The sequence below is a fragment of the Monocercomonoides exilis genome (genome assembly GCF_001643675.1).
Source record: "Monocercomonoides exilis strain PA203 chromosome Unknown scaffold3-2548433, whole genome shotgun sequence".
In the NCBI taxonomy this organism is placed as follows: domain Eukaryota; phylum Preaxostyla; order Oxymonadida; family Polymastigidae; genus Monocercomonoides; species Monocercomonoides exilis.
Genome location: NW_027150548.1, coordinates 230,720 through 257,135, shown reverse-complemented (window position 1 = coordinate 257,135; position 26,416 = coordinate 230,720). Strand labels below are relative to the sequence as shown.

General features: G+C 34.3%; 5 protein-coding genes across 5 annotated transcripts; 4 read left to right on the top strand and 1 right to left on the bottom strand.

Moving 5' to 3' along the window:
* Positions 1-3: 3 nt before the first annotated feature.
* MONOS_16945 (uncharacterized protein) lies at positions 4-620 on the top strand (the record flags this gene model as incomplete). Its single annotated transcript, XM_067869821.1, has 1 exon — positions 4-620. The coding sequence occupies one exon, from the start codon at positions 4-6 to the stop codon at positions 514-516; it is 513 nt and encodes a 170-aa protein (XP_067735041.1). The 3' UTR covers positions 517-620.
* A 917-nt stretch (positions 621-1,537) lies between these two features.
* MONOS_15923 (uncharacterized protein) lies at positions 1,538-2,138 on the bottom strand (the record flags this gene model as incomplete). Its single annotated transcript, XM_067868824.1, has 2 exons — positions 1,538-1,939; positions 2,115-2,138. The coding sequence occupies 2 exons, from the start codon at positions 2,136-2,138 to the stop codon at positions 1,538-1,540; spliced, it is 426 nt and encodes a 141-aa protein (XP_067735040.1).
* A 466-nt stretch (positions 2,139-2,604) lies between these two features.
* Positions 2,605-7,822, top strand: MONOS_15922 (uncharacterized protein; the record flags this gene model as incomplete). Its single annotated transcript, XM_067868823.1, has 2 exons — positions 2,605-2,688; positions 2,907-7,822. The coding sequence occupies 2 exons, from the start codon at positions 2,605-2,607 to the stop codon at positions 7,284-7,286; spliced, it is 4,464 nt and encodes a 1,487-aa protein (XP_067735039.1). The 3' UTR covers positions 7,287-7,822.
* A 12,225-nt stretch (positions 7,823-20,047) lies between these two features.
* Positions 20,048-20,584, top strand: MONOS_10191 (uncharacterized protein; the record flags this gene model as incomplete). The annotated part of the gene is made up of 1 exon (XM_067862613.1): positions 20,048-20,584. One exon carries the CDS (start codon positions 20,048-20,050, stop codon positions 20,582-20,584), a length of 537 nt encoding a protein of 178 aa, XP_067735038.1.
* Positions 20,585-21,635: 1,051 nt separating this feature from the next.
* On the top strand, positions 21,636-22,505 carry MONOS_10192 (uncharacterized protein; the record flags this gene model as incomplete). Its single annotated transcript, XM_067862614.1, has 1 exon — positions 21,636-22,505. One exon carries the CDS (start codon positions 21,636-21,638, stop codon positions 22,503-22,505), a length of 870 nt encoding a protein of 289 aa, XP_067735037.1.
* Positions 22,506-26,416: the final 3,911 nt, after the last annotated feature.

The following is a 26,416-nucleotide window of genomic DNA, read 5'->3' as shown; positions in this document are numbered from 1 at the left end:
CCGATGCAATGGGACTCTGTAAATCTTTCTTCAGACGATTTAATTAATATTTTATCTTCGCAACCGTCATCTTCATCGATTTCTTCTGTTTCATCATCATCATCATCATCATCATCATCATCATCATCATCATCATCATCATCATCATCATCATCATCATCATCATCATCATCATCATCATCATCATCATCATCATCATCATCATCATCATCATCATCATCATCATCATCATCATCAAACTCATCTAATCCTATTATATCATTTTTATCATCGTCTCCAAATTTTGAAACAATTCAATCTTCTTCTTTTTCGATCTTGGAAGATTCTCCTCGATCAGCATCAACAATATCATCTTCATCGTCAATTCCTTCATTAAATTCAACATCTTCGAATCAATCACCCTTTAAATCTCAAATGAACTCCGAGAACGAAAGAAGCTTTTCTTTTGGTTCTTTAGCTTCATTTGTAACTCCGTCTCAAGATAGAATACAATTTCCTGTTTTCAATTCACAATAAAATACGTTGAATCTTATTCTCAGTGCTTTTATATCTTCATATCATTCATTCGTATTTAATGACATGTTTCAAATCATTCATAAATAACAATTATTCATATTTAACAATTTTTTTTTCTTTAAAAAAATTCTGATGTTTCAAAAAATTATGAATAAAAATCATATTAGTCCATATTGCAGTTTTGATGTTAAATCGAAGTGATATTCAAAAAACCAAAGTTGTAAAAGCTAAAACGAGATAAAAACAAATATATATTGTTGGTTTTTTTCTTTGGCACAATATACTTCGTTCACAAAAAATTGATTTTGTCCAGCTGAATCGATCCGAATCAGAAGCAGTTATTAAATTTGATAGTTAGCAAAAATATCGAAAAAAACATTAATAATAAGTTTAAAGAAAGTCTTAATACCCCAAAATGCAAATATCAAACTATAAAGGACAAACAAAATATTGTCGATCGAAAGTGGTATATAACAAAATTTGAAAGTGATCAAGATTCTGATTGAGTAAAATCATATTTGACTTAATCAAATCAAATTAATCCTTTCCAATTCACAATCACTCATTCTTTGCAAGTATCATAAATTGAAACGAAAAAGGTCTAATGAAAAAATTTTGTCCCATATTTTAATATTTTTATTTTTTATAATATGGGCAGCGATAATTTTTCATTTCTCCGTTTTTCCTGCATCCACATCCGTATCGATACACATCTCTACATGAAAGTTGCAATAAATATTGTTGCATTGCTTTTACTCGTTGTCAATTGCTGTAATGACAAAAACAATTCAGAAAGGCAATTTCAACAAGACATGAACGAGCAGATGCAGAAAAGCATGATCAACATAGCAGATGAGAATGCCAATAACAAACATAATGTAGACAATCCATTGGCGAAAGTAATAAAACCAGCTGACAATCATATTTACGGTATTCAAACAAGTCTAAATATCGTCAACGCCTCCTTGTGTGTGACCCATCTCAACATCATCCCTCTCAGCGGTTGTCCACTCCTCACTTCTCAGCAACATTCAGCTGCCACCATCTGTTCCTCCACTTGCCAAGTCAACCCAGCAACAAAATCTCCACTTTTCCTCTCTGGCCATGCCTCCCTCGCCCTCACAAACTTCTCCCTCACCACCCACCAACCTGCCATCTTCTCCTTCCCCCTCTTCTCCACCCCAAACAATCTCCTCTCAGATGCCCACTCCCCAATCCCTGCCTCCTTCTCCATCTCCCACTCCTCTTTCTCCTCCTTCATCTCCCTCGTCCAGCCTTTCCTTTTTTCTCCTTCTTCCCTCTCTTCCCCATCCCCTTCTCCATCCCCTTCCCTTTCCTCTTCTCCTTCCTCATCCTCATCCTCATCCTCATCATCTTCTTTTTCTTCCCCTTCCCCTTCTATTTCCTCTTCCCCTTCCCCTCTCTATATCCATCACCAATCCCATCCCCACCTCCAAATCCACCTCCATCTCCATCTCTCAAACACCCTCTTCTCCAACATCTCATCCTCATCCTCATCATCTTCTTTTTCTTCCCCTTCCCCTTCTATTTCCTCTTCCCCTTCCCCTCTCTATATCCATCACCAATCCCATCCCCACCTCCAAATCCACCTCCATCTCCATCTCTCAAACACCCTCTTCTCCAACATCTCATCTCCTCAATCCCCTCTATCTCTTCCATCCCTTCCCTCACACTCACTAAACCCATTCACTTCAACCACCTTTTCCTCTTCCTCTTCTTCCACCAACACCAACACCAACACCAATACAATCCACTCCTTCTCCCTTCACTCATCCATCTCCATCCACTCAACCATCTTCCTCCACACCCACAACCCCATCGATGGTTCTATTCTCCCCAACCTCAACAGCCCATCCACTTCTCTCTCTGTATTCAACACTTCTTTCCTCCACCAAACACGATCTTCAGCCAATACTGCTGTCGTGCATGTCGGATCTGAATCTCAAAGAGTGAAACTTGGAAGATTGGGTTCATTCGATCAAAACAGTCATCGCTTCGAATGGTGCGAATGGAATAATTCAAATGGTGACTCTTCACCTGGTGGAGCACTTTATGTTATTTGTACAAATGCCAATCTCACAATCACGTCGTGTTCATTCAGCAAATGTTCATGCACAGGAGGATATAATGGTGGAGCGTTATATTGTTACAGTTTACAAAATGTGAACATCGCTAAATCTAATTTCACGGGTTGCTCAGCTGAACATGGAGGAGCAAATTGTATTGGTGGGTCACAATTAAATTCTGTTTATTCATTCTCAGATAATATCGTTGAAAATTGTCAAATAACGGGCGTTTATGGAACTGGTTGGTATTTCTTGCTAAACGACTTGTCTGCATCTGGTCAATTTCTATTCACCAAATGCAAGTGTATCGCAAATTCTGGTGGTGTTGCTGCTGGCTCTCTAACATTTAATTGGCCTCCTCAGATAAAACCAAGTCAGTTTTCAATCAATGAGTGTCAATTTGCAAATAATGAATTGACGTCAACTTCATCTACACGCGGAGGAGCTGGTATTTATTTGGATGCATTTTTGACTTGGATGAATGAAATTAGATTTATCACTTTCTGCTTCTTCGATGGCAACACTGCAACTAATGGCAGGGGAAATGATGTGTTTTTTAATGGCAATGCAATCACCCAATCCCCATTCCAGCAATGTGGATCAACAACTCCAACAAATCGAGTGTGGAATCAAGGAACAGCTGACAATGCAGTGTACAACAGATGGCTCCCTCTCATAACAACATTCAAAATCGTATCAAATAATGGGACAAACACCGATCTCTGCGGAATCACACAACTCAGTCCATGCAAAACAATAGAACATGCTCTTGTTCGCATGACAGATCCCCAAGACGCCTCTCTCACCCTCCTCACCTCAACATTTGTTCCAACTCAAACACTCACTTTCAGCGCGGTTGACACTAAAATCACAGGAAATGGCACAGATGCCACCACCATCGCCTCCAGTGGCATTCCCCAACCACAAAACTCACATTCACAGTCATCACAATCAACATCATCATTTTCATCATTTTCATCATTTTCATCTGCATCTTCTTCACCAGATCCATCTGCCTCGTCTGCCCTCTTTCAACAGACCCAGGGCTCCCTCACAGTCTCTGCCCTCGCCATCGCTCACAACTCCACAAACACCATCACCCCCATCCTCTTCCACCTCTCCGGTAACTCCCCTTCCCTCAACCTCAACACAACCACCATCACCGGAACAACCTCCATAACAATAAAAACTCCCCTCTTCTTCCTCACTGCTGGCTCCCTCGCCCTCAACCACACAGCAATCACCAGTCTCTCCCTCAACAGCCAAAGCATCTTCCACCTCACCTTCCTCTCCAGTCCTCTCACCCTCAACTCCTCCAACATCACCGACATCACCTCCACAGCCACCCCCACCAGCTGTGTCCTCTCCTCTGCCACCTCCCCTGCCCTCTCCCTCTCCCTCGCCAACTGCACCATCACCAACATCAACTCAGAACAGTTGAGCCAACAGACTGCCACCAATGGCGGGTGCATCTCATTCGCCTCAACCGTCTCTGACAATACGTTTTCGGTGAGTGACACCATCTTCTCCAGCTGCTGCGTGAATGAAGATGTCAGCGATGGAGGAAAAGGAGGAGGGATATATCTGGATTGCAGTCTGAATGAAGGAGGATTTCAACTTTCATCGATATCGTTTTCTGGATGCTCAGCAACAGTTGGGAAGAACATGTTTGTGAAGAGTGGGAATCTTGTGGCCAGCGTGAATACAGAGCGTTTTGCATTTGATTGCACAGATTACAAGGATGATGAGAATGCATTTGTTGGGGAAGATGGGAAATATGGAGAAATGGATCTTCGAGTGTTTCTTGTTTCTTTGAAGTGGATGGTTGTGTCTGTTTCGAAAGATGGGCATGACACATTGGGATGTGGAAGTGATGTGTTTCCTTGTTATTCGATTGAGCATGGTCTGGCGCATTTGACATCTGAATATGTGAGCCTGTTGTATGTTGACACTGAGAGTGTGATTGGGGAAGAGATAAGTCTGAAAGAGATGAATTTGAGTTCAAAGAGCAGAGGCTTGTGTGAAGTTGAAGTGAAATCAGGGATAACAAAAGCAAAGGATTGTTTGATAACAACAACAGGAACAGTTTCATTGATGAGAGCGAATTTTGTGTTTGATCCAAATTTCGTTTCTCAACATGAATCACTGATATCACCAGAGGGAGGGATTCTTGAAATTGTGAATTGCTCATTCAGTTCAAAACAATTGACAGAAGGAGTTAATGAAGTTTTTGCAATCATTCCATTTCACATTTTTAATATGGAAAAAGGAGAATTACAACTTATGGAATGCACAATATCAAATCTCATTCTTCATGAATCAGCATTGCATCTTTCATCGCCGCTTCTATCAGTGATTTATTTATTAACGATTTGTAATTCAACAATTATAACTTCTCTGGTAAATATAAACGAATGTGGTCAATTGACAATTAAGGATTTCAAAACAGAAAATATCACAGTTGAAGGAAATGAAGAATCATTGATATCTTGCTTGTCAATGAAAAAGACAGTTCAGTTGACAAATTGCACAATGGAGAGAACAAGTTCAAAGACCACAAAAGGAAAATTGATGAAAGTGGAGAATTGCTTGGATGTGAAAATGGACAGTTGCATTTTTGATGGGAGCGCAAAGGAGAGAAATGAGCAGAAATTGAATGCGGAAGAAGAGATGTGCAGATGGGATGGATCTCTTGTGGATGTTGTGAAGAGTTCTGTGATTATGAAAGATACAACAATGTCGAATTCACCAAAAGGTGGAATAACAATGAGTGGAGGGAACGTTTTGATTGAAGCAGGGAATTTCTCCCACAATAATCCATCAATTGAAGGATATCCATCATTGAGAAGAAACATCATCTGCTCAGATTCAGGAACATTGAATGTGATGAGTTTGAAAGGAGGAGATGGAGTTTTACCAAATACATCACTTTGGATGTTGAATGAAGGGTGCAGTTTTGAAGGGATTGTTTCAGAAAGGGATTCATCATTCTTCATTCCTGTGTTGGAAAGTGCAGAAGCAAAAGAAACAACAGATAGATTGAAGCTGACATTCAAAGGATTGCTTCTTGTTCCATGCAATCTTTCATTCGCAGTTGTGAAGAGTCTTGGAGAAGAGAAAGAGATTGAAAAACATGATTTTGGTTCAAATGGATTCTTATCAGAAAGAGAAGTTGAAGGAAGTATGGCAAAAGATCTTATCAGCAGTTGTGGAAATGAAATAGAAGTGAGCGTTCATATTTTATTTGGAAATGCAGAATCTCCTTCATCAACAAATTCATTTATTCTGAAAAATGCAAGTGAACCTCAATCAAAAGGTGATGAAAAACTTGTAGAAGGAGGAAAAGAAGGAAAATCATCATGGGCATCTGTTGTAATTGCGATATTTGCTGTGTTGTTTTTGATTGCTTTGATTGGATTTATTTTGTTTGTTATTCGATGGAAGAAAGCGAAGAATGAGAATAAAGATCTGAGAAAGATTGTGAATAATAACATCAAAAAGGATCCGAAGGCGTTTGAGATGGTGACGATGGAGATGTCACCAGAGGAACAGTGGAGGAGAGAAGAGAAGAAGAATGAAGAAAGAATAAAGAAGAGGGTGTATGAGAAAACAATGGAGCATTCAGAGTCATCAGAGTATCTGTTGAGTGAGAGTGGATCAACAGAATACATATTGGGGAAAGATTCAGACAAAATTCCTGAATGGGTACTTGAAAAGGAAGATGAAAAAGAAGAAGAGGAGGAAACAAGAAGGAGATCACCATCCATTTCATCCACAGATACAGAAACTACCTTTGTTCGAATGGAGGATCTGTGCCCCACGACCTCGTCAATGTCAAACTTAGTGGATGCAATGGCCTGTTCATCTCCACATGAGAAGCTGATTGTGGATCTGAGGGATTCTTTGTTCATGTTGCTTCATGGAAGAAATGAGAAGAAGGAGATGGAAATCGGGAGCCTTCAACAAAGGGAGCAAACAGCTGCCCAAATCCTGTTCTGGGTGGCAAATCTCGCACTCCATTCCTTTGACGAGATGGATAATCCACTTCAATCCCTCGGCAATCTGAGCCCTCACATTGTGCTGTTCTCAGAACATATGGTGATCTGCATTGTGATGCATTCTGACTTATTGTCAGATGATGACTCAGATTCATCATCCATCTCATCATCAACAATTGTGACATCTGCCAGTGATGATGATGATGATGATGACTCCCTTCCTTCATCTGCATTTGAGGATGAAGATAGTTTCAAAAAAGAGTGCCTTAGGTGGAAGGCGCCAGAGCTGCAGGTGAACAGGAAGATGGGAGCGACGAAGGAGTCAGTGGCCTTCTCGATTGGGATGATGCTGTGGGAGTGCCTGACGCTGGAGATTCCGTTTGGAGAGTATGCGGCAGAGGTGGCAGGGGAGAAGATTGGGATGTTTGAGATGCCGAACATGGCAGGTGCAGAGGGATCGTCGCTTTGGAGTGTTGTGAAAGGGTGTGTGGAGCAGGAGGCTTCGAGGAGGATGACACTTGTGGAAGTGAAGCGGGAGCTGATTTCGCACTTCCCGAAGGATGCATTGGTGATGACGATGTCAGATGCAGTGGAGGTGGTGGAAACACGAAGAGAAGAGGGGGGTGAAGAGAATGAGATGGATGAGAAGGAAGGCAAGAAAGTGAAGGAAGGGGAATGTAATTGAGAAAAAAATGAGATGAAAGGGGAAATGATTTAAACGAAGAGAAAAAGGTGCGAGAATGGTGAAGCTTCTGAAAAGTTTTTTTTGCAGATTATGCAAATAACAGAGGATGGATAGTGAAGAAAATGTGGGGAATGAAAATACACTGAAATGAAGAAAGAATGAATTTGAGAAATATGAAAATGAAAGAGATATTTTCATTGATTGCTTTTGCTTTCGCAATGTATTTTGTTTTTCGTTTATTTGAAGCTTTTCCAGATTTTTGTGATTTTTGTGTGAATTTGATTTGTTGAGAATTTCACATCTTATTTTGTTTGAAAAGTGCTTCAATGGATGTTGGATTGCATGTGATATTTGTAGTTATTCTTATTTTGTATGTATGCAGTGTGTATGCATATATATATATTAATATGTACTTTATATGTATTTTTTATGTATTTATATGCAGCGATGTATTTGTGTGTGTCTTGTTTTTTTGTTTGAACGCTTCAGACACATTTGGTTCTTCTTTTTGTAAAATGAATAGAAAACAACAAATGAAAGATGTGAGAATCTTTTTTTTTTCACATGAAACGTACAGATAACTGAATGAGCAGAAGACACGAAAACTGAGCGAAAGTGAATAATCTTCTTTATATCTTAATTCATTCACTCTCAAATGTGTTTCGTTTTGTCTTTTGTTGTTAAAGATACAAATTGATGGATATTGAAATCATTTAGCAATTAATCTCATTTTCAATAATATAATAATCCGGCGAAATATTATCTAGGTGACAGTCGAATAGCGTGAAATTAATTATTAATATCGTCATATTTGTTGCTTCTAATATTTATGAAATTGTGATTATTGAACGACTCTTCTTTTTTATCGATCTTTCTTTTTTATGAACAACAAAATTTTATAATGGGTTGGATCAGCATGATGAATTAGCTGTTTCCATATCTTTTAGTGGAAAACGAAAAACTCATTTATAACTCGTATGCACGTGTTAATTTTTGATTTTTATTCATAATCTGTTTGTTATTTATGGAAAAACATTTTGAACAAAGGAAACAGAAGTCAAGATCATTGTTTACTTTGTTTTGTTGGAGATCAGCATAAATGAAAATCAAAAAGAAACAGAACGTATGAAAGTTTTGCTTATATTTATTTTTTCTGATATTCATATTAAATTTATTTGTTATTAACATTTTTTTGCACAATAATAATATTAACAATCAGAATAGCTGATGCGGCATTGAAATGAATCAGAAAACCGAAGAAATGAAAGGATTTGTGGAAGAAATAATGAAAGAAAAATTTAGTTCGATTTGCCCAAGAGAATTATTCATGAAAAGACACTTAATGATTGAAGAAAAGAAATATTCAATGAGAAATGCAGTTATATTGCTAACACGAAAAGAATGTTGTTGTATGATGAATATTGAATGTTATTAATGCTTTAACGATTCATTTTTGAAAAAAATATTTGGAGATCATTTTCAACGAAGATGTGAAGAAAATAAGAGAAGAAGAGCAAAAAGCTTCTAATTGATCTTTGTGAATGCTATATAACGCTTGACTATGATTTCCCTTTGTGCTAACTATCATTTCGTGTGCTCTGCTTTTGAAAGTTGCATTGAAGAAATAGGACGACAAGGCAACGCAAAAAGGAGTGGAAGTGGCATTGCTTGCTTTGAGTAGATCTGGATATTGCGTATGATAACTTCTATTTTTATTCTTTTTGAAGTATTTTTTTTTTCTTATTTTTTGATCAGAAAATTGAAAAAGAAATTAACTTGAATGACATCAAAGAGATTATTCAATATCATCAGGAAAATTGAATTTTGACAAGGCCTGCCTATCAATCGGTTTGTCAGTTTTTTTATCAGGAGATTAAACAATGATTGCTGCTTGAAGGGAATGATTGAGAATGAGCTGCACTTTGTGCGAGAGGCAGTAGGAGAGCTGGAAGAGCTGGTGAAGTGTGTGGACTGGAAGAGAAAAGAAGAGGAAATGAGCGAAGAAGAAAAGAAGTAGAGGATAAGGAAGAGAAGGAGAAAATAAGGAGAAGAGGAAGATGATGAAACAGTGAGAGTAGCAGCTTATTTAAAGATAAATAATAGTTTTCTTCTATTGCCATTGTTGTTGGAGTTGTGACAGACAGAGAGAGAAAGAAAGAAAAAGTAAGAGTAAGAAAAAGAGAGTGAAAATGTGTGTGTGTGTGTGTGTGTGTGTGTGTGTGTGTGTGTGTGTGTGTGTGTGTGTGTGTGTGTGTGTGTGTGTGTGTGTGTGTGTGTGTGTATTGTTGAGAGAGGAAAGCACGAATGAAACAGGAAAAGATGTAGCAGAGAAGATAGGAGAGGCAGCGACAAAGGCACAGGAGTAGGGTTAGTCGAAGGAGTTTTAAGTGGAGGAGAGAGAAGAGATTTCATTGGGCCGATCATTCAATGAAGAGGATGAAGAAGAGGATGAAGGAGAGGAAGAGGAAGAAAAAGGAAAAGAGTTGAGCAAATTTTGTGATAGAGATACAGCGCATTTTATATTCAACACTTTGAAGTCTTTTTTATTTTTTGTTTACATCTTTCTTTTTCTGTCAATCTTTCTGTCTTTTCTTTCAGAAAGAAATGGAAGGAAGAAGAAAAAATAGAAATTGTTTTTGATGAATTTGTAATTATCATGTGTTGAATTCATTTTTTAATTTTTGTACATTTTCATATACTTCTGTTCATCAAGAATATGTTTTATCGTTTATTCATTTTTGATTTCAATAATTTTTTTATTTACAGAAAATTATTGATTTGCAGACTGCAAGATTTTATTTATGATCAAAATTTAGTGTATGTGTACATATGCAAAAATTTATTAAAAGAATTACAAGGACTTCTTTTAAATGTGAATGTGTTTAAATAATCATTTAAATATTTCTGTCTTACTCCATTTGGTGGAAGAGATTTCCTTAAAAGACTCCAAGTACTTTCAATTCTTTGAGTGTGGGCTTTCGTTTCGGGATCTCTAAAATGCTTGCTGTGATTCACAGTTAAATGACTGAAACCAATTTTTTCCAATCCGTTGTATCCTTTCCAGCAATCAGTGAAAATTGAAGTTTTCTTTTGAATATGTTCTTTGATAGATGAATGCAAAACTTCCCTTGTTCTTTTTTAAACTGGAAGAAGAAATAATCTTGACTTTAAACCTTTCTGCTTTGGTCTCTCGATGCCTCCTAATATCCAATTTTTTCGTTTGATTCTCCCTCTGTTGTATTTTCTTTTCGGGAAACCAGCTTCATCAACTTCCACTTCTTTTCCCTCACCTCCGAGCATGTAATGATTTTCTGCCATATGATGTGAAATACATCTTCTAAATGAAGAAAACATTCGTGAAATTGTGATTTCTGATTTTCCAGAAATCATGGAACAATGTGACGAAGACATTCCAACCCAAAAGCACAAAGCAATTAAACATTGGTTACTGACTCTGATTCGAAACCTTTCAAAATTCGTATTTTTCCAAATATTAATTTGTTGATGCTTGCACCGAAATCTGCTGGTAAAATTATTGTAAATGAAAATCTTCATATTTTTTTTGCATTTCCAACAAAACCGTTCTGATTCCAAAATTTTGGCATCGATTAATCATCGAATTGTTTCTTTCTCGGAAGAAAATATTTTGAAAAGTTATTTGAAATACGATCTGCTGTTAACTTTTGGTTTCATATGTTCAAAAAGAAATTCAAATTTCAAAATTTGATAAATGGGATATTAAAAAAATTCAAAACAAAAATAACACAAGCAGATAAAAAGAATCAAACATTAACACACATAAATAACATTTCGTAAACATAATAAAAAAATGAATAAACGATAAAACATATTCTTGATGAACAGAAGTATATGAAAATGTACAAAAATTAAAAAATGAATTCAACACATGATAATTACAAATTCATCAAAAACAATTTCTATTTTTTCTTCTTCCTTCCATTTCTTTCTGAAAGAAAAGACAGAAAGATTGACAGAAAAAGAAAGATGTAAACAAAAAATAAAAAAGACTTCAAAGTGTTGAATATAAAATGCGCTGTATCTCTATCACAAAATTTGCTCAACTCTTTTCCTTTTTCTTCCTCTTCCTCTCCTTCATCCTCTTCTTCATCCTCTTCATTGAATGATCGGCCCAATGAAATCTCTTCTCTCTCCTCCACTTAAAACTCCTTCGACTAACCCTACTCCTGTGCCTTTGTCGCTGCCTCTCCTATCTTCTCTGCTACATCTTTTCCTGTTTCATTCGTGCTTTCCTCTCTCAACAATACACACACACACACACACACACACACACACACACACACACACACACACACACACACACACACACACACACACACACACACACACACACACACACACACACATTTTCACTCTCTTTTTCTTACTCTTACTTTTTCTTTCTTTCTCTCTCTGTCTGTCACAACTCCAACAACAATGGCAATAGAAGAAAACTATTATTTATCTTTAAATAAGCTGCTACTCTCACTGTTTCATCATCTTCCTCTTCTCCTTATTTTCTCCTTCTCTTCCTTATCCTCTACTTCTTTTCTTCTTCGCTCATTTCCTCTTCTTTTCTCTTCCAGTCCACACACTTCACCAGCTCTTCCAGCTCTCCTACTGCCTCTCGCACAAAGTGCAGCTCATTCTCAATCATTCCCTTCAAGCAGCAATCATTGTTTAATCTCCTGATAAAAAAACTGACAAACCGATTGATAGGCAGGCCTTGTCAAAATTCAATTTTCCTGATGATATTGAATAATCTCTTTGATGTCATTCAAGTTAATTTCTTTTTCAATTTTCTGATCAAAAAATAAGAAAAAAAAATACTTCAAAAAGAATAAAAATAGAAGTTATCATACGCAATATCCAGATCTACTCAAAGCAAGCAATGCCACTTCCACTCCTTTTTGCGTTGCCTTGTCGTCCTATTTCTTCAATGCAACTTTCAAAAGCAGAGCACACGAAATGATAGTTAGCACAAAGGGAAATCATAGTCAAGCGTTATATAGCATTCACAAAGATCAATTAGAAGCTTTTTGCTCTTCTTCTCTTATTTTCTTCACATCTTCGTTGAAAATGATCTCCAAATATTTTTTTCAAAAATGAATCGTTAAAGCATTAATAACATTCAATATTCATCATACAACAACATTCTTTTCGTGTTAGCAATATAACTGCATTTCTCATTGAATATTTCTTTTCTTCAATCATTAAGTGTCTTTTCATGAATAATTCTCTTGGGCAAATCGAACTAAATTTTTCTTTCATTATTTCTTCCACAAATCCTTTCATTTCTTCGGTTTTCTGATTCATTTCAATGCCGCATCAGCTATTCTGATTGTTAATATTATTATTGTGCAAAAAAATGTTAATAACAAATAAATTTAATATGAATATCAGAAAAAATAAATATAAGCAAAACTTTCATACGTTCTGTTTCTTTTTGATTTTCATTTATGCTGATCTCCAACAAAACAAAGTAAACAATGATCTTGACTTCTGTTTCCTTTGTTCAAAATGTTTTTCCATAAATAACAAACAGATTATGAATAAAAATCAAAAATTAACACGTGCATACGAGTTATAAATGAGTTTTTCGTTTTCCACTAAAAGATATGGAAACAGCTAATTCATCATGCTGATCCAACCCATTATAAAATTTTGTTGTTCATAAAAAAGAAAGATCGATAAAAAAGAAGAGTCGTTCAATAATCACAATTTCATAAATATTAGAAGCAACAAATATGACGATATTAATAATTAATTTCACGCTATTCGACTGTCACCTAGATAATATTTCGCCAATAATCCTTATTAGAAATTATGTGATATCATATGTATCATTCTATTTGATTTCATATTTTTTCGTATTAACAATTTGACTCGAATACTTAAAAATCAATCTGATGTTTATAGTGTGAGTTATTTGTCATATCCACCCTTTTTTTTATCGGGAACGAAAATATCTGGCTCTCCAGAGCACTTTTTGAAAAAAACAAATAGGGTGATTTATTAACCCGAACATTTTTTTTAAATAATAAGTTGATTTTTCCCACTTTTTGTATTGTTTTCAGTATATAAGGAATAATCAATGACTGAAATTGTAGATTAAATTACTATACCAATTCTCTGATGTGGGGAGATGGGGAGGTTAGCTCCTCCATCTCTGATTTTTGCTTCTCCTGAAGAGATTAGGAAATAGCAACGGGGCTTATTTAGTTAGAATTTTATCGAAAATATTTTTTTTTATTTTTTTTTTTCATTTCGAAAAAACTCAAAAAAAAAAATTTAAAAAAAAAGATCATAACCAACATTTTTTTGAAATGAGTGTTGTCGAAAATAAAAAAACAACAAGGATTAAAGAAAATCAGAAGTTTGATGAGATCCTTTCAATATCGCCATTTTGAAAGCAGATTAGAATGTGTTGCTTCAATTATAGCATTTGGAGAAGCTCGGCCTGCTGACGCTGCAAACATGAATGAATTTACTCGCTCTGCTGTTGATAAAGCTGTTATTGCTGTGGAAAAAGGATGAAAGGCAAAAAAGAATAGAAGACCAGAATTATTCAATCTGGAAGAAAAGGAAACTTTATTTGGAGTGCTTGACATCGAATGTGAAAGTGGGACAAGTCACAATTCTGCGCAAATGAGGAAATTGGTTTGTGGCAATTTTTTATTTGTTGTATTTATCTATTTTTTATATATTCAGATGAACACTGTTATCAATGAAAGGAAAATTGACGACTTCGATGAAGAAGATGAAGTAGTGAACATTTCTAAAGCATATCCCTATCAATTCACAAAAAGGAAACCCGAACTTAAAGCTTCTCATCCTCGAAATGTCAATATCCGGGTTTCTCTGAGTCAAGTCAGCAAACTCTCAATCCATTTTTCACTCTTCTTCAAAACCTTCATGTTCAACATCTTTATTCGAACTCTCTCATCTCCGATATTGTTGAACCTTTTCTTCGACTCTCTGATTTTTTCTCTTTTCTTGTTTTTCACACTTCCGACATATGTGTTGGTTTCTCCAAAACACCAATGAATACACCAAATGCAACTCTCGTCGTTGCAGCTGCAGCTGATGGCTACTCCCTAAAAAGCGTCGTTCTGTTTCCTTGAATGAAACTGTCGGATGAACTGCGCCTTGTTCTGAGTTCGCAGTTAGATGTTTGGTGTGAAAATGAAGGCTGGATGACTGAAGCGCTATTCCTCAAATATGCTGAAGAAGTGTTGCTCCCAGGGATAACGCAAAAAAGAGAAACATTAAAGAAAAGAAAAGAACGGTGCCTTCTCCTTCTTGATTCCCATTTATCGAGAGCGCAGTCTGACTTGTGGAAGAAGTTTGCGGATCCTTCAATAGATGTCGTCACCTTCGTACCCCACACCACTCATATTGCACAGCCGTTGGATCGTGGCCTATTTGCTGTTTTCAAAAAAACTATTAATGTCAATAACGAAGCACCTTCTTCTTCTTCTATTATTTTGAGACGATAAGCGCTAGCTGATGTGCTTCCACAAGCTTTACAAACTTCTTTGTTGCCTTCTTCAATCAAATCATCTTTTGCGAAGAGCGGAGTACTGTCACATCAGTGGCACGAAGTGTTAGCCAAGCTTCCAAAAGAACCTTCCGTCACTCTGAAGAAAAGAACAAAAAGGTTTGATTATTTTGGAAAATTAATTACCGATGAAGAATTCTTAATAGAATGGAAAAAAGAAAAGGATGAAAGAAAAGAGTTAAAAAATTTAGAAAAAGATAATGAAGAAATTGAAAAGGCTTTGTTTGAAGATGAAAAACCGAAAAAAAGAAAATTCAACACATTGAAAATTTTTAATGATGATTTTTCTGATGATGAAAAAAAGGAAAGAAATACTCAAAAAATTGTTAAACGAGAGCTTGTAGATTATATTTATTATTAATTTATTTTTTAAATTAAATCAATACACAATTCACATTAATATATTTATTTATTTTTTGTTCAGATTTTCAAAAAAATATTCAGGTTTATTAATCACCCTAATACAAATTTTTTTATATATTATAATAAACAATTCCTGAAAATATTTAATTGTTTTGAAATTTAAGTGAAAAGATCTGGTGTTTTTTGTTTTATTTTTTTTAGATCAAAGACTTGCTCATATTTTCACGAGCTTTTTGTTTTGAGTGTTTTGAGTTATATTATTGTTTATAAACTTCACATCCTTATAATTTTGGTAATTTTTCTTTGTTAAACACTTCGTTTTATTTTTTTTTCCATTTCACAAAATTTCGACAAACTGAAGATTTTTCAGTGATATTTGAGTTATTTTGGATTGTAATGTTGAAAAAAATAGTTGGAAAAATGATTAAAATAAACGTCACACAAATTTTGAAATTAAACAATATGATTTGAAGCAAAGGAAGTGTAAAAATGCAAAAACTGGTATTTTCTTATAATAATCACGATCAAAAAAAATTAAAAAATTTCTTCCTTTTGCACATCTTTATTTATTGATAATTAATATATTTTTTCTTTCTAATAAAGGAAAAACCTTATTTAAATAAATGCATTCTTCATTTTATCGATATTTAGAGAAATGGAAAAAAAAAACGAAGTGTTTAACAAAGAAAAATTACCAAAATTATAAGGATGTGAAGTTTATAAACAATAATATAACTCAAAACACTCAAACAAAAAGCTCGTGAAAATATGAGCAAGTCTTTGATCTAAAAAAAATAAAACAAAAAACACCAGATCTTTTCACTTAAATTTCAAAACAATTTAATATTTTCAAAAATGGCTTATTATAATAATCAAAAAATTAACGGCAAATGGGTATGATACGACCAGAAAAAAAAATCATATCATAACGATTTCTTTTTCATATTCATATCAGATAAATCGTTTGCACAATAAAGATAAAGTCAATTTTTATAATCAATTTTTATTAAAAAAAGAAGCTTATTTATTTTTTCAATTTTTGAATTATGATAAAAAATTATCTTCATATTCAAGCTTTAATGGCATAAGTGTAAAAAAACACCTGCTTCAGTTTTATGATTTTCTTAATTTCAACAAAATTATCATAAATAACATTAAAAAACAACACTTTTGGGTGGAGCAGTTTTATGATATTTCAACATAAATTTCATCAAAAAATTTTTCGTGATCAATCCCTTAATTAAAAATTTTCTTAATCATCTTTTTAACTTGAAATGTTTTGTTTCAATAATTGAAAATCAATCTTTATGTAATACAGCTCAACTGAATGAAAACTCTTCTAAGATAATTGTTCTGAAGAACATTTTCCTTTTCTTTCGATTTTTTCAAAAAAAGTTATTGAATACTTCTTTTTCTTTCTAACTGCAAAAACAAATCTTTGATAGATTATTGTGCCAAATAATTATTTTCTAATGAGCAAGAGTTCAAGGTCTGATCACTGCAAAAATTTGAAATAAGATTCACATTTCATTCAAACCTATGAATGCAGCATTTGACACGACGAAATATTCGAGATTGTTTTTTTTTATGATAAAAAATGTTCTATGCAATATTTCAAAATTTGACAGTTATTTCTTTGAATCTTATAATTTTTCTGTTAGCATTCTCAACACAAGAATAGTTTTATCAACACAACTTTTTTCACATTTCAATTTCTTTCGTTTAAAAAAACATATAAAACATGAATAACTGCGTTTGAATATCAAAAGGAATATGATTCAATATAAAGTTAACAAATAATTAATGAAACTGTATTAGTTTCCTTGAAAACAATTCATAAATAAGACACTTTTTGTTTTTAAAAAATTTCTTATATTTTAATTCAAAAATATATCTTATATTTATTTGGTATGTCGTACAAATAGAGCAAATCATTCTGAAAAAAATGTTTATTGATCGAAAGCACATGTGTGCGTTATTGAGTTTTTTTTATTAAGTGATCGATCATACTATCTAAATTAACATTTTCAAAGCAAAGATCAAATAACTTCTAAAGTTCCAAACGATGGAGGATTATAAGAACATTTTCGAGACAATTTCTTTATGCGAATTCATTCATCGCTCAAATGGGAATAGCAGTTTTGCAATTAAAATATTGAACTGTTTCAATTTCATCAAAAAATACTCCAATTGTCATCGTTGTAAAGGTCATATGCATTTTGTTGATGGTAGAAAACGGGATGAATTTTATTAAAAATGTTCAAAATGCGGAAAAAAACTCAACTGAAATCATTTCACTATCTTTTCAGAGTTCAGATTTTCACCATTTCAATTCATTTGCCTGCTATTTCATTTCTGGTATAAGCATTCAATTAGCGAAGTGACACATGAAACAAATCTTTCTAATAAAACAGTTTTAAAATTCAATCAAAAAATTAGAAGAATTTGCGGTTACATTGAGATGGAATGCTTTGAAAAAATTGGAAAAAATCGAATCGTAGAAATCGACGAGACACTTGTGCACAAAAGAAAAAATGGAGTTGGAAGAATTCAGGATCAACAGTGGCTGTGGTGTGTGTGTGAAGGAAAGATGGAAGGAGCACCTCAGCACTTCAAAGTCGAATTTATTGCCAACAGAACTGAGGAAACACTCATGTATTTCATAGAAAAGAATATTGATAAAAGCGCAATAGTTTACTCTGATATGTGGTCTTCTTACCAAGGTATAAAAATTGCAGGATACAAACACGATTGTGTGAATCATTCATTTAATTTTGTTAAACCTGAAGATAAAAATGTTCACACTCAAACCATCGAGTGTATGTGGTCTCATATTAAATGCCACATGAGAAAGCGTGGTAGAGTGCTTGAACAGACAAAGGAATATGCACTGGAATTTCAATATAGGTTTAACACAAAAAAATCAATTGCAAAGTTAATTTGTGATATGTGCTTAATCAATAGAAATGAATTGAATTCATATTTGATGACATATGAATCATGTGAAATGGAAATAAGAAGTGTGATTGAGAAAGAAAAAATATTGCAGCAATCAATATATATGATGAAAAAAAATGAAAAAGAAACAGAAAACGTTATTGAACTTTTTCATGAAGAAGATTTAGATAATTTTATTCGGAACAGAAAAGAATCATCAAAACTGAAAAAAGAAAGAGCACGCGAAAACAGAAAAATCAGAATGATTGATGAATTTGACAGTGAAGATGATCCAGCAAAAATAGAAAACGAAACAAAAACAGTTGAGAAAACGAAAAGAAATGAAAATAAAACGTTTGAAAAAGAGGAAAGAAAAAAAGAAAATAAGCAAAAGGAGAAGGAGATGGAGAAGGAAGAGAAGGAGATGGAGAAGGAAGAGAAGGAAGAGAAGGATGATGAAGATGAAAAAACTTGTGGAACAACAAACTTATATTCAAGAAAGAAGTTCTCGAAAATAATTTCTGATTCAGCAACTATCATCCCAAGCAGAATCAAGAATTTAAAAAGAAAAGCAGTATCAAGGCTCAGATCGAAAAGTGGACGATTCATAAAGCAAACAGATTTTCCATGTACTAAAGTTCTTCGCATGGAAGCTGATCGATTTTGTGAAATAAAAGATTTTCAGGCGAAAAAAAGATTCTTGAAAGAAAAGAAAAAAGTTTTATCGACTAAAATGAAAAAAATTCTGCGAAGCCATATTAAATCAAAGAGCATTGGATTAAAAGACAAACCTATTACACTTTAATCATGTCACGTTTTTTGCAGTTTTCTGATCAATAATTTCGAAATGAATCTGAATGATTTGACAAATTTTGAATTTTTCAGAAAATCAACTTTGGATAATTGAAATATTAATTAATGAATGAAAAGAAAAAGTTGCACATGCAGTTTCATATATTATGATTTTAATAATGAATATTGAGTAGATGACTTTTGAAAGTAATATCATTTGTTCGCATTTAACATGAGATAAGACTTTTCCACTCGAGTGTTTTAGTCATTTTTCTTGTATTTGATTATTTTCGGGTTTCCATTGCAAAAGAGTATTGCATGCGAGAAGAAATAACCTTAACAAGTGCAATTGGGATTACGAAGAAATGAAATTTTTCTATGAAAGAGTAACACAGTGCATCATAGTGAACAATTAACGCGAGTATTGAACGAAGCAATAAAAAGTCTTAACCATGAATATTCTTTCTTATTTTTATCAGTCAATGTTTTTTAAGATAAAGCATCGTTTTATGGAAATTCAACCTTCGTGTGAATAAATTGATTCTATGAATACTAACGATGCTCATAAGTTAGATTGTTATAAACGATATGTTTTTTGATGCTTTTTCAGATTGTTTAAATGGTATTTTTGAAGAGATAAAGTCACTAACAATAAGGAACGTTGAACAAGCTGAGAGTCTCAATCTAGCTTTGAAAAATTAATCAACGAAAAATTAATACAAACATTATAATGTTGTTCCGAAAACAACTTGCAAGAAAGCTTTGATTGTTATCTTTTCAAATGATTATGAAGAAATTTAATTATGGGAAAAAAAAGAAACCAATAATAAAATAGATTTGAAAAGCATATTCAAAGAAAAAAATTCAAAAATTTAATTATTGTTATTATGATGCTGCAGGTTGAGCTTTATGCTGTTGCAGTTAACAAAATGAGAATAAATCAAAATCAAATTCAACAGGTTGTTCGGCGTTGCATGGAGGTGCAATTTGCATTGATGGTAGACAATCATCTTCTGTTTATTCATTCTCAGATAATAGAGTGGGAGGTTGTAAAATAACAGATTGGTGTGGAACTGGTTGGTATTTTAACATGGGAAGTACACCAACAAGCGCTCAATTCCTGTTTTCCAAATGCAAGTGCATCTCAAATTCTGGTGGTGATTCTGCTGGTTCTCTCACATTTCATTGGCCTCCACAAAATAAACCAAATCAATTTTTTGTTAATGATTGCCAATTCATAAACAACAAATTGACAAGTTCGTCATCTTCATGGGGAGGTGCTGCTCTATGTTGCACAAATACCTTCACTTGGATGAGTGGAGTAAAATTCATCACATTCTGCTTCTTCGATGGCAACACAGCAACAAATGGAAGGGGAAATGATGTGTTCTTTAACGGAAGTGATATTTCCCAATCCCCATTCCAGCAATGTGGATCAACAACTCCAACAAATCGAGTGTGGAATCAAGGAACAGCTGACAATGCAGTGTACAACAGATGGCTCCCTCTCATAACAACATTCAAAATCGTATCAAATGGTGGAACTGATGCTGATGCCTGTGGAAAAACACATCTTAGGCCATGCGCCACAATCGAGTATGCTTTAGAATGTATGACAGATACGTAAGATGACTCCCTCATTCTACTCACCCAAATATTTGTTCATTCTCAAACACTTCCCTTCAGAAAAGCTGATACGAAAATCACTGTAAATTGTGCATCAACTTTATTTAAAGTATCTTCATGCAATACACATTATTTAAATTCATTTGCTGAATCATTATTTTTCAATTCTCCACAACTTTTTCCTGTTCTTTTCTCGCTCCTCATTGCATGGTTTTCATCATCAAAGCGAAGCAACACATCAACGCATTCTCTTACCATCAATATGCTTTTTCACGTCATATTGAATCTGATTATTCGTTCGCTTCTTTCCAATTGATCAGCTTTCCTCTAATCTACACACTCAGCCTATCGCAATATCTGGCTTTTATTCAACAAAAAAAATTTTCTTTTCCCATTTCTCATCTTCAATATCGTCCTCCCACCACAAATCTTCTTCATTCATCTTCTTCTTCTTTAAAGATGTCAACCATACACATCGAGCTTGATGTATTTGACACTCTTCATCCACCATCCATCTCGAACTATGCATTGGAGCAAAAAGGCGTCCATTTCGATCCCTGCACAGAACTCGATTGAAACTTTTACCAGATGAAGAGATACAAGTTGTTGAAACTGCGTATCTTATTTACAAGATTTATGAATGTGAAGAAGAAAAAAAGTGCTTTGAGAGAAATAACAAAGAAAAAAGAAACAGCGAAAAAAACAGATGAGCTTTTTCAAATGAAAAAAAGCACAGGATTAAACCCGAGAACAATTGGGTTCAAAATAAACATGTAGTTTAACAAAAAACTTTTTCTTCGTTGAAAGTTCATCTGTCGAGACAACTACAATTTAATCCTCCTCCTCCTTCTTCTTCTTCCTCCTCCTCTTGCTCTTCTTTTTCCATTGTGAATTCTTCTCTCCTTTCATCCACTCACCACCAAACACACAACAACCCCTTCAGATCTTCCACCTCCATTTTTGTTGTTCTCCACATTGATCTTGTTCTTGCCCGTGTTTTTGTGGTTGTTCTATTCACATTCAAAACAGCTGTCAATCAGACAAACCAGGCGATGCTGATGATACAACATGCGCAGGAGGTGATGAGGCAATCATCGGCGTCTCAAAAGGCAGGTGATGGGGAGAAGGAGAAGGAGAAGGAGAAGGAGAAAGAGAAAGAGAAAGAGAAGAAAAAGAATAATAGGAGGAATAATAGGAAGAAGAAGAAGAAGAAGAAGAAGGAAGAAGGTGTGGAGGCGGATGAGGATGTGAGGCAAAGGAAACAGAACCAAATGCAGACACTTGAATGCTCTGAAGCGCTTGCAGAATCGACTGGGAAGCCAATTGATGTTTCTTCGACTGCAACACCTGTGCATTCACCGTGTCAGGCATTTTTCTCGCGCTTCATGGGTTCTTTGATGTGTCCTTCAACAACAATATCGCTATCATCATCTTCTTCTTCTTCTTCAGTTCAAAATGCTTCCATTCCCTTTTCTAAGCTTCCTTCTTCTCGTCCTGTTTTTCCTGTCAAAGCAGCGCCCACGCAAACTTCCTTGTCTTTTGAATCAATGCTTGCCAATGCAAATCTCTCAGCTCAATCACAGCTCTCTGAAAAAACAGAAGTTAACACGTCTTCCATCTCTTATTCTTCCTCTTCTGCTGTTCCAATTGCTCCTTCTTCTTTTTCCTCTTCTTTTTCTTCTTCTTCTTCTTCTCCTTCTGTTTCTTCTTCTTTTTCTTCCTCTTCTTCCACTTCATCTTCATATTCTATAAGTTCATGCATTATTCAGAAATTATTGGAGATTAATGAAAATAGAAGCGAAAACTTTTATGGATCCGATTCAATATTTGGCTTCTTAACCATCAAATTTGATATGTTGTGGAATTGGGAACACATCGAGATTGTTACCGCATTTCAAGTTTATTACGAGCAGCTTCTTTAACAATTAATAAACATCTTCCGTCGGCATTAATTCATTTTGAAGTTTTTCGTTCTTTTCATTTTGATGAAACGAGCCCTCAAAAAATAAATCACGTGAATACTGCACATTTTTTGTATTTTCTTTTACAATTTTTATTATTTGAGACAATTTGACAAAAGCAAAATGAACAATAATCGTTATCTAACAATTATGTCTTATTTAGCAAAATCAATAAAAAAACAATAATGATAGCCTTCATTTCAAATGGAAAGCATTTCAATTTGAAAAAATAAATAATACATAAATAACTGATTTCTCCAATAAAATTGGAAATATGAGTATTTCATAATCATCAGATCTTCTGTTACATTGGCTTTCATTGAGAGAAACTTCTTTCGATTAAATATTATGAATTGTTATTGATTCATAAGTGATAGCGAAATTTTTATTGAATAACAGATTTAAAGAAATAAAATTAGTGCAAATTCAAACTTCATTTATGACATCGCAAGAAATGCATTATTGGCTGCAACAATCAAGCTGAGATTCTTCCGTTTTCGCACTAAAAACAGAAAATGAACAAGAAAATTTTTAATTAAGGGATTGATCACGAAAAATTTTTTGATGAAATTTATGTTGAAATATCATAAAACTGCTCCACCCAAAAGTGTTGTTTTTTAATGTTATTTATGATAATTTTGTTGAAATTAAGAAAATCATAAAACTGAAGCAGGTGTTTTTTTACACTTATGCCGCTTTAATATCTTTATAAATAAAGTTGAAATAAAATCTCTTTTAGGGTTAACCCAAATTCATAAGGTTCTCTTGTAAAAATGAGTTTGTTGGGTTGAAAAAAACCTAGCAGAAAACATGATTAAATTAAATGATGGGCCTGATAAAAAATTTTAATCTATGAAAGATTGATTATGTTTGTTGATAATTTCATTTTTGAAAAGAATACACAAACTGAACTTTATTAATGAGTACATTTAGCTCAGTTTCGATACTGTTTTTGGTATTTTCAAGAAAATAATCCTTTTCTGGCCGTTTGACCACCTTTTGCCAAAATTTCTATTTCCATCGTTCAAAAACACGGAATTTTTAAAAAACCCGGACATTTATCATGTTGAAAGATCATTCAATCGTTCCTGACATATCACTTTCATTCGCATTCAACAGTTAAATGATGTTCAAATTGTTGATAATTCATATGTTAACGAAAGAAATGTTCATTCTTTAAGAAAGAAACATGAGTTTTTCGAAAATTTTTTTGTTATTCTTTCAGTTATTGCGAATTGTTCATATCAAAAAAGACTTCAGTTAATCTGATTCATTAATGTTTATTCTTGCGAATAATTCACAAAGAATGAAATCATTTGTTTCTATTTTCATTAGCTTTTTCCAACAAAATCCATAAATTGTGTAAATATTCCAACATTCGATGGCATAGGTGAAAATTGTACCACTTTTTGTGAGCACTTTTGAAATTTTTTTTCTAAACACCGTTAATAAACATTATTTGACAAAGCTGATCAAGGAGGGAAATTTCGAAATTCGATCATGAAAATTTTCAAAAAAATTTCGATATTTTGCAACCCATAATATTTTCATTAAGATCATAAAGAATTAAAAATTCAATTTGACGACTTCACAAAGTTCAAAGCAACTTTGCAATGAAACGGCCAAAGAAGAACAAATTTTTTATTGTATGTCTTGGATTATTTTCACTTTCACAGCTTTTAAAACAGTTATTATTCAATAATTCAATATTTGAATTATGCACTCGTACACACATAAATGTGGACATCGTGAATTATGCAATTGCAAATACCTTAAATGATAAGCATGATGTTTGTATATTTTTTTTGTTTAAAAGTATATCACTGTTTTTTTCATTGCTTTTGTATTTGTTTCTATATTAATGTTAAATATTTGCAACATAAACTTGTTTATCATTGGAATTGTGCACATATGTTTAAGTATTTATCTATTTCATTCGCAGTTTTATTCACAGGCGTTTCAGTGATGATTGAAGAATCAAAATGAAAGAATGAAAAAAAATGATTAAAGTGAAATGTGTGGAATGACCAAGGCAGATGCGTGCAAGGCGGGAAGGTGTGTAGCGGGGATAAACATAACGCAGCTGAGCTCTGCAATCAAAGTGTTTATCAGAAGGCATGAGAGTGAAAGGGCAACGATCGGTGTGTAGAAAAATATTATAATAACAGAGAAAGGGAAGGCAGTGAGTGTTATTGAGACGAATAGTCTTTCTTCTTAATCAGCAACGCTGTTCACTGTGATGAGCGGGCAGTTGGAGTTGAAATAATTATGCTGGCTGAAATAACGGCAAATCCCAGGCCTGAAGGAGAGAATCCAACAAAATCATCCGTATTTGTGCTGTCTCAGCCACAGCTGCCAATAACTGCCGTTGAGATGAAAAAACAAAATTCTGCTGCATCCCCTTGTCTCCCGCTGCACCCCTCCCAATCACTGTTTTCATTGCTCCCATCCCCTTCTCCGCTGTTTTTGCAAACCCAGGCACCCGGATCATCGAAAAATTCTTCTGTGGTGAAACATCCCCAGCTGCGCCCTGCTGAGAAATAAAATACGGAAAAAAAGACATACAGAAGGTGTGACACGTTTATGGCTCCCTCGAGAGGCAAACAAAATGGCACACCTCCACCAGGATGGCTGAAAAGATAACATTCTGAAAAGAAACAACGACACCCACCGACACCAAGCTGCTCCAAAAGCCCACTCATACGGCAAACTCACAACACTTTGCAGGCACAGCGCATAGAAAGAGGTATCACAAACATGTTCCATGCGCATGAACAGCCCTCAGATAGATGAATCGCTGCCCCATTTCCCAGCCAGCTCAGAGACGCAGCAGCCGTATAACCTAAAGGTTCAAATAACTCCCCACGAGGATGTTGAACTCTATATCTGCACCATACAGAATCGTTTTTCAACGTGCTTTTCGTTTATTATTTCAACATCATATGTGCGCAATTCATTCATTGAACTTTTCCTGATCACTTTTTGAAACAAATCTGCTTCAAAAATCAAGAGATGTTATTTTTTCATCAAAACAAAACATGCAAACATTGACATTATTGAGTTTTCTGTGAACTAACAGCAAAGTGCAGAATATGAAAAACTTGAGATGAATTTGATGAGTTCTTATAGGCCAAGAATAAAAAAAAGGAAGATGAAATGAAAAAAGACATCAATTTTGTGAAGGAAAAATCAGAGAAACATGAGAAAACGATGTTTGGAGGCTATCAACGGATAAAAAGACTAACTTAGTGAGTTTAAAAAGATATGCCCTTCTTAATCCTCACATCTTTTGAATGTCTCTTTGACTTTTTCATCCTTCTCCTTTTCTCTTTCAGACAGGCCTCACACCTTCCTGTATTTTTCATCTCCTTCTCCTTTCATGTCATTTCCAAAAGTTAACTCCATTCGAGATCTCACATCGAACGCATCTGCATATTCTGCCACTGCTACTTCATGTGGAATATGCTCGTCCAGAATGTCCTCCTCTTTTCTCACTTGTTTTGATATGGTTTATTCTTTTCTGGACTTCATTCCTCACAGTTTGCTTTTTGTCCATTCCTCCTTTTCTCTCCTCCCGTTTCTTTTGTCTTTTTTTTCCAACCTTTTTGCCCTAAACATTCAGTAAGCGTTATCATAATAATTATAAAAAGCAATCTTGCAAAGCGTGAATATATCATCCTTTAAAACATATCAACAGCTTTTATTTTCTAACCTTCACATATTCACATCACAATTTCTCCTCTCTTTCTTAACCAAACGTTTCATCAAAACTCAGCTTAATAACCAAACTCTTGTATCCTGTCAACATTCGCTCAACACATCATGCCTTTATCATCGCTTCAATCAGCTCTGTCTATCTTCCGCTCCAGCTA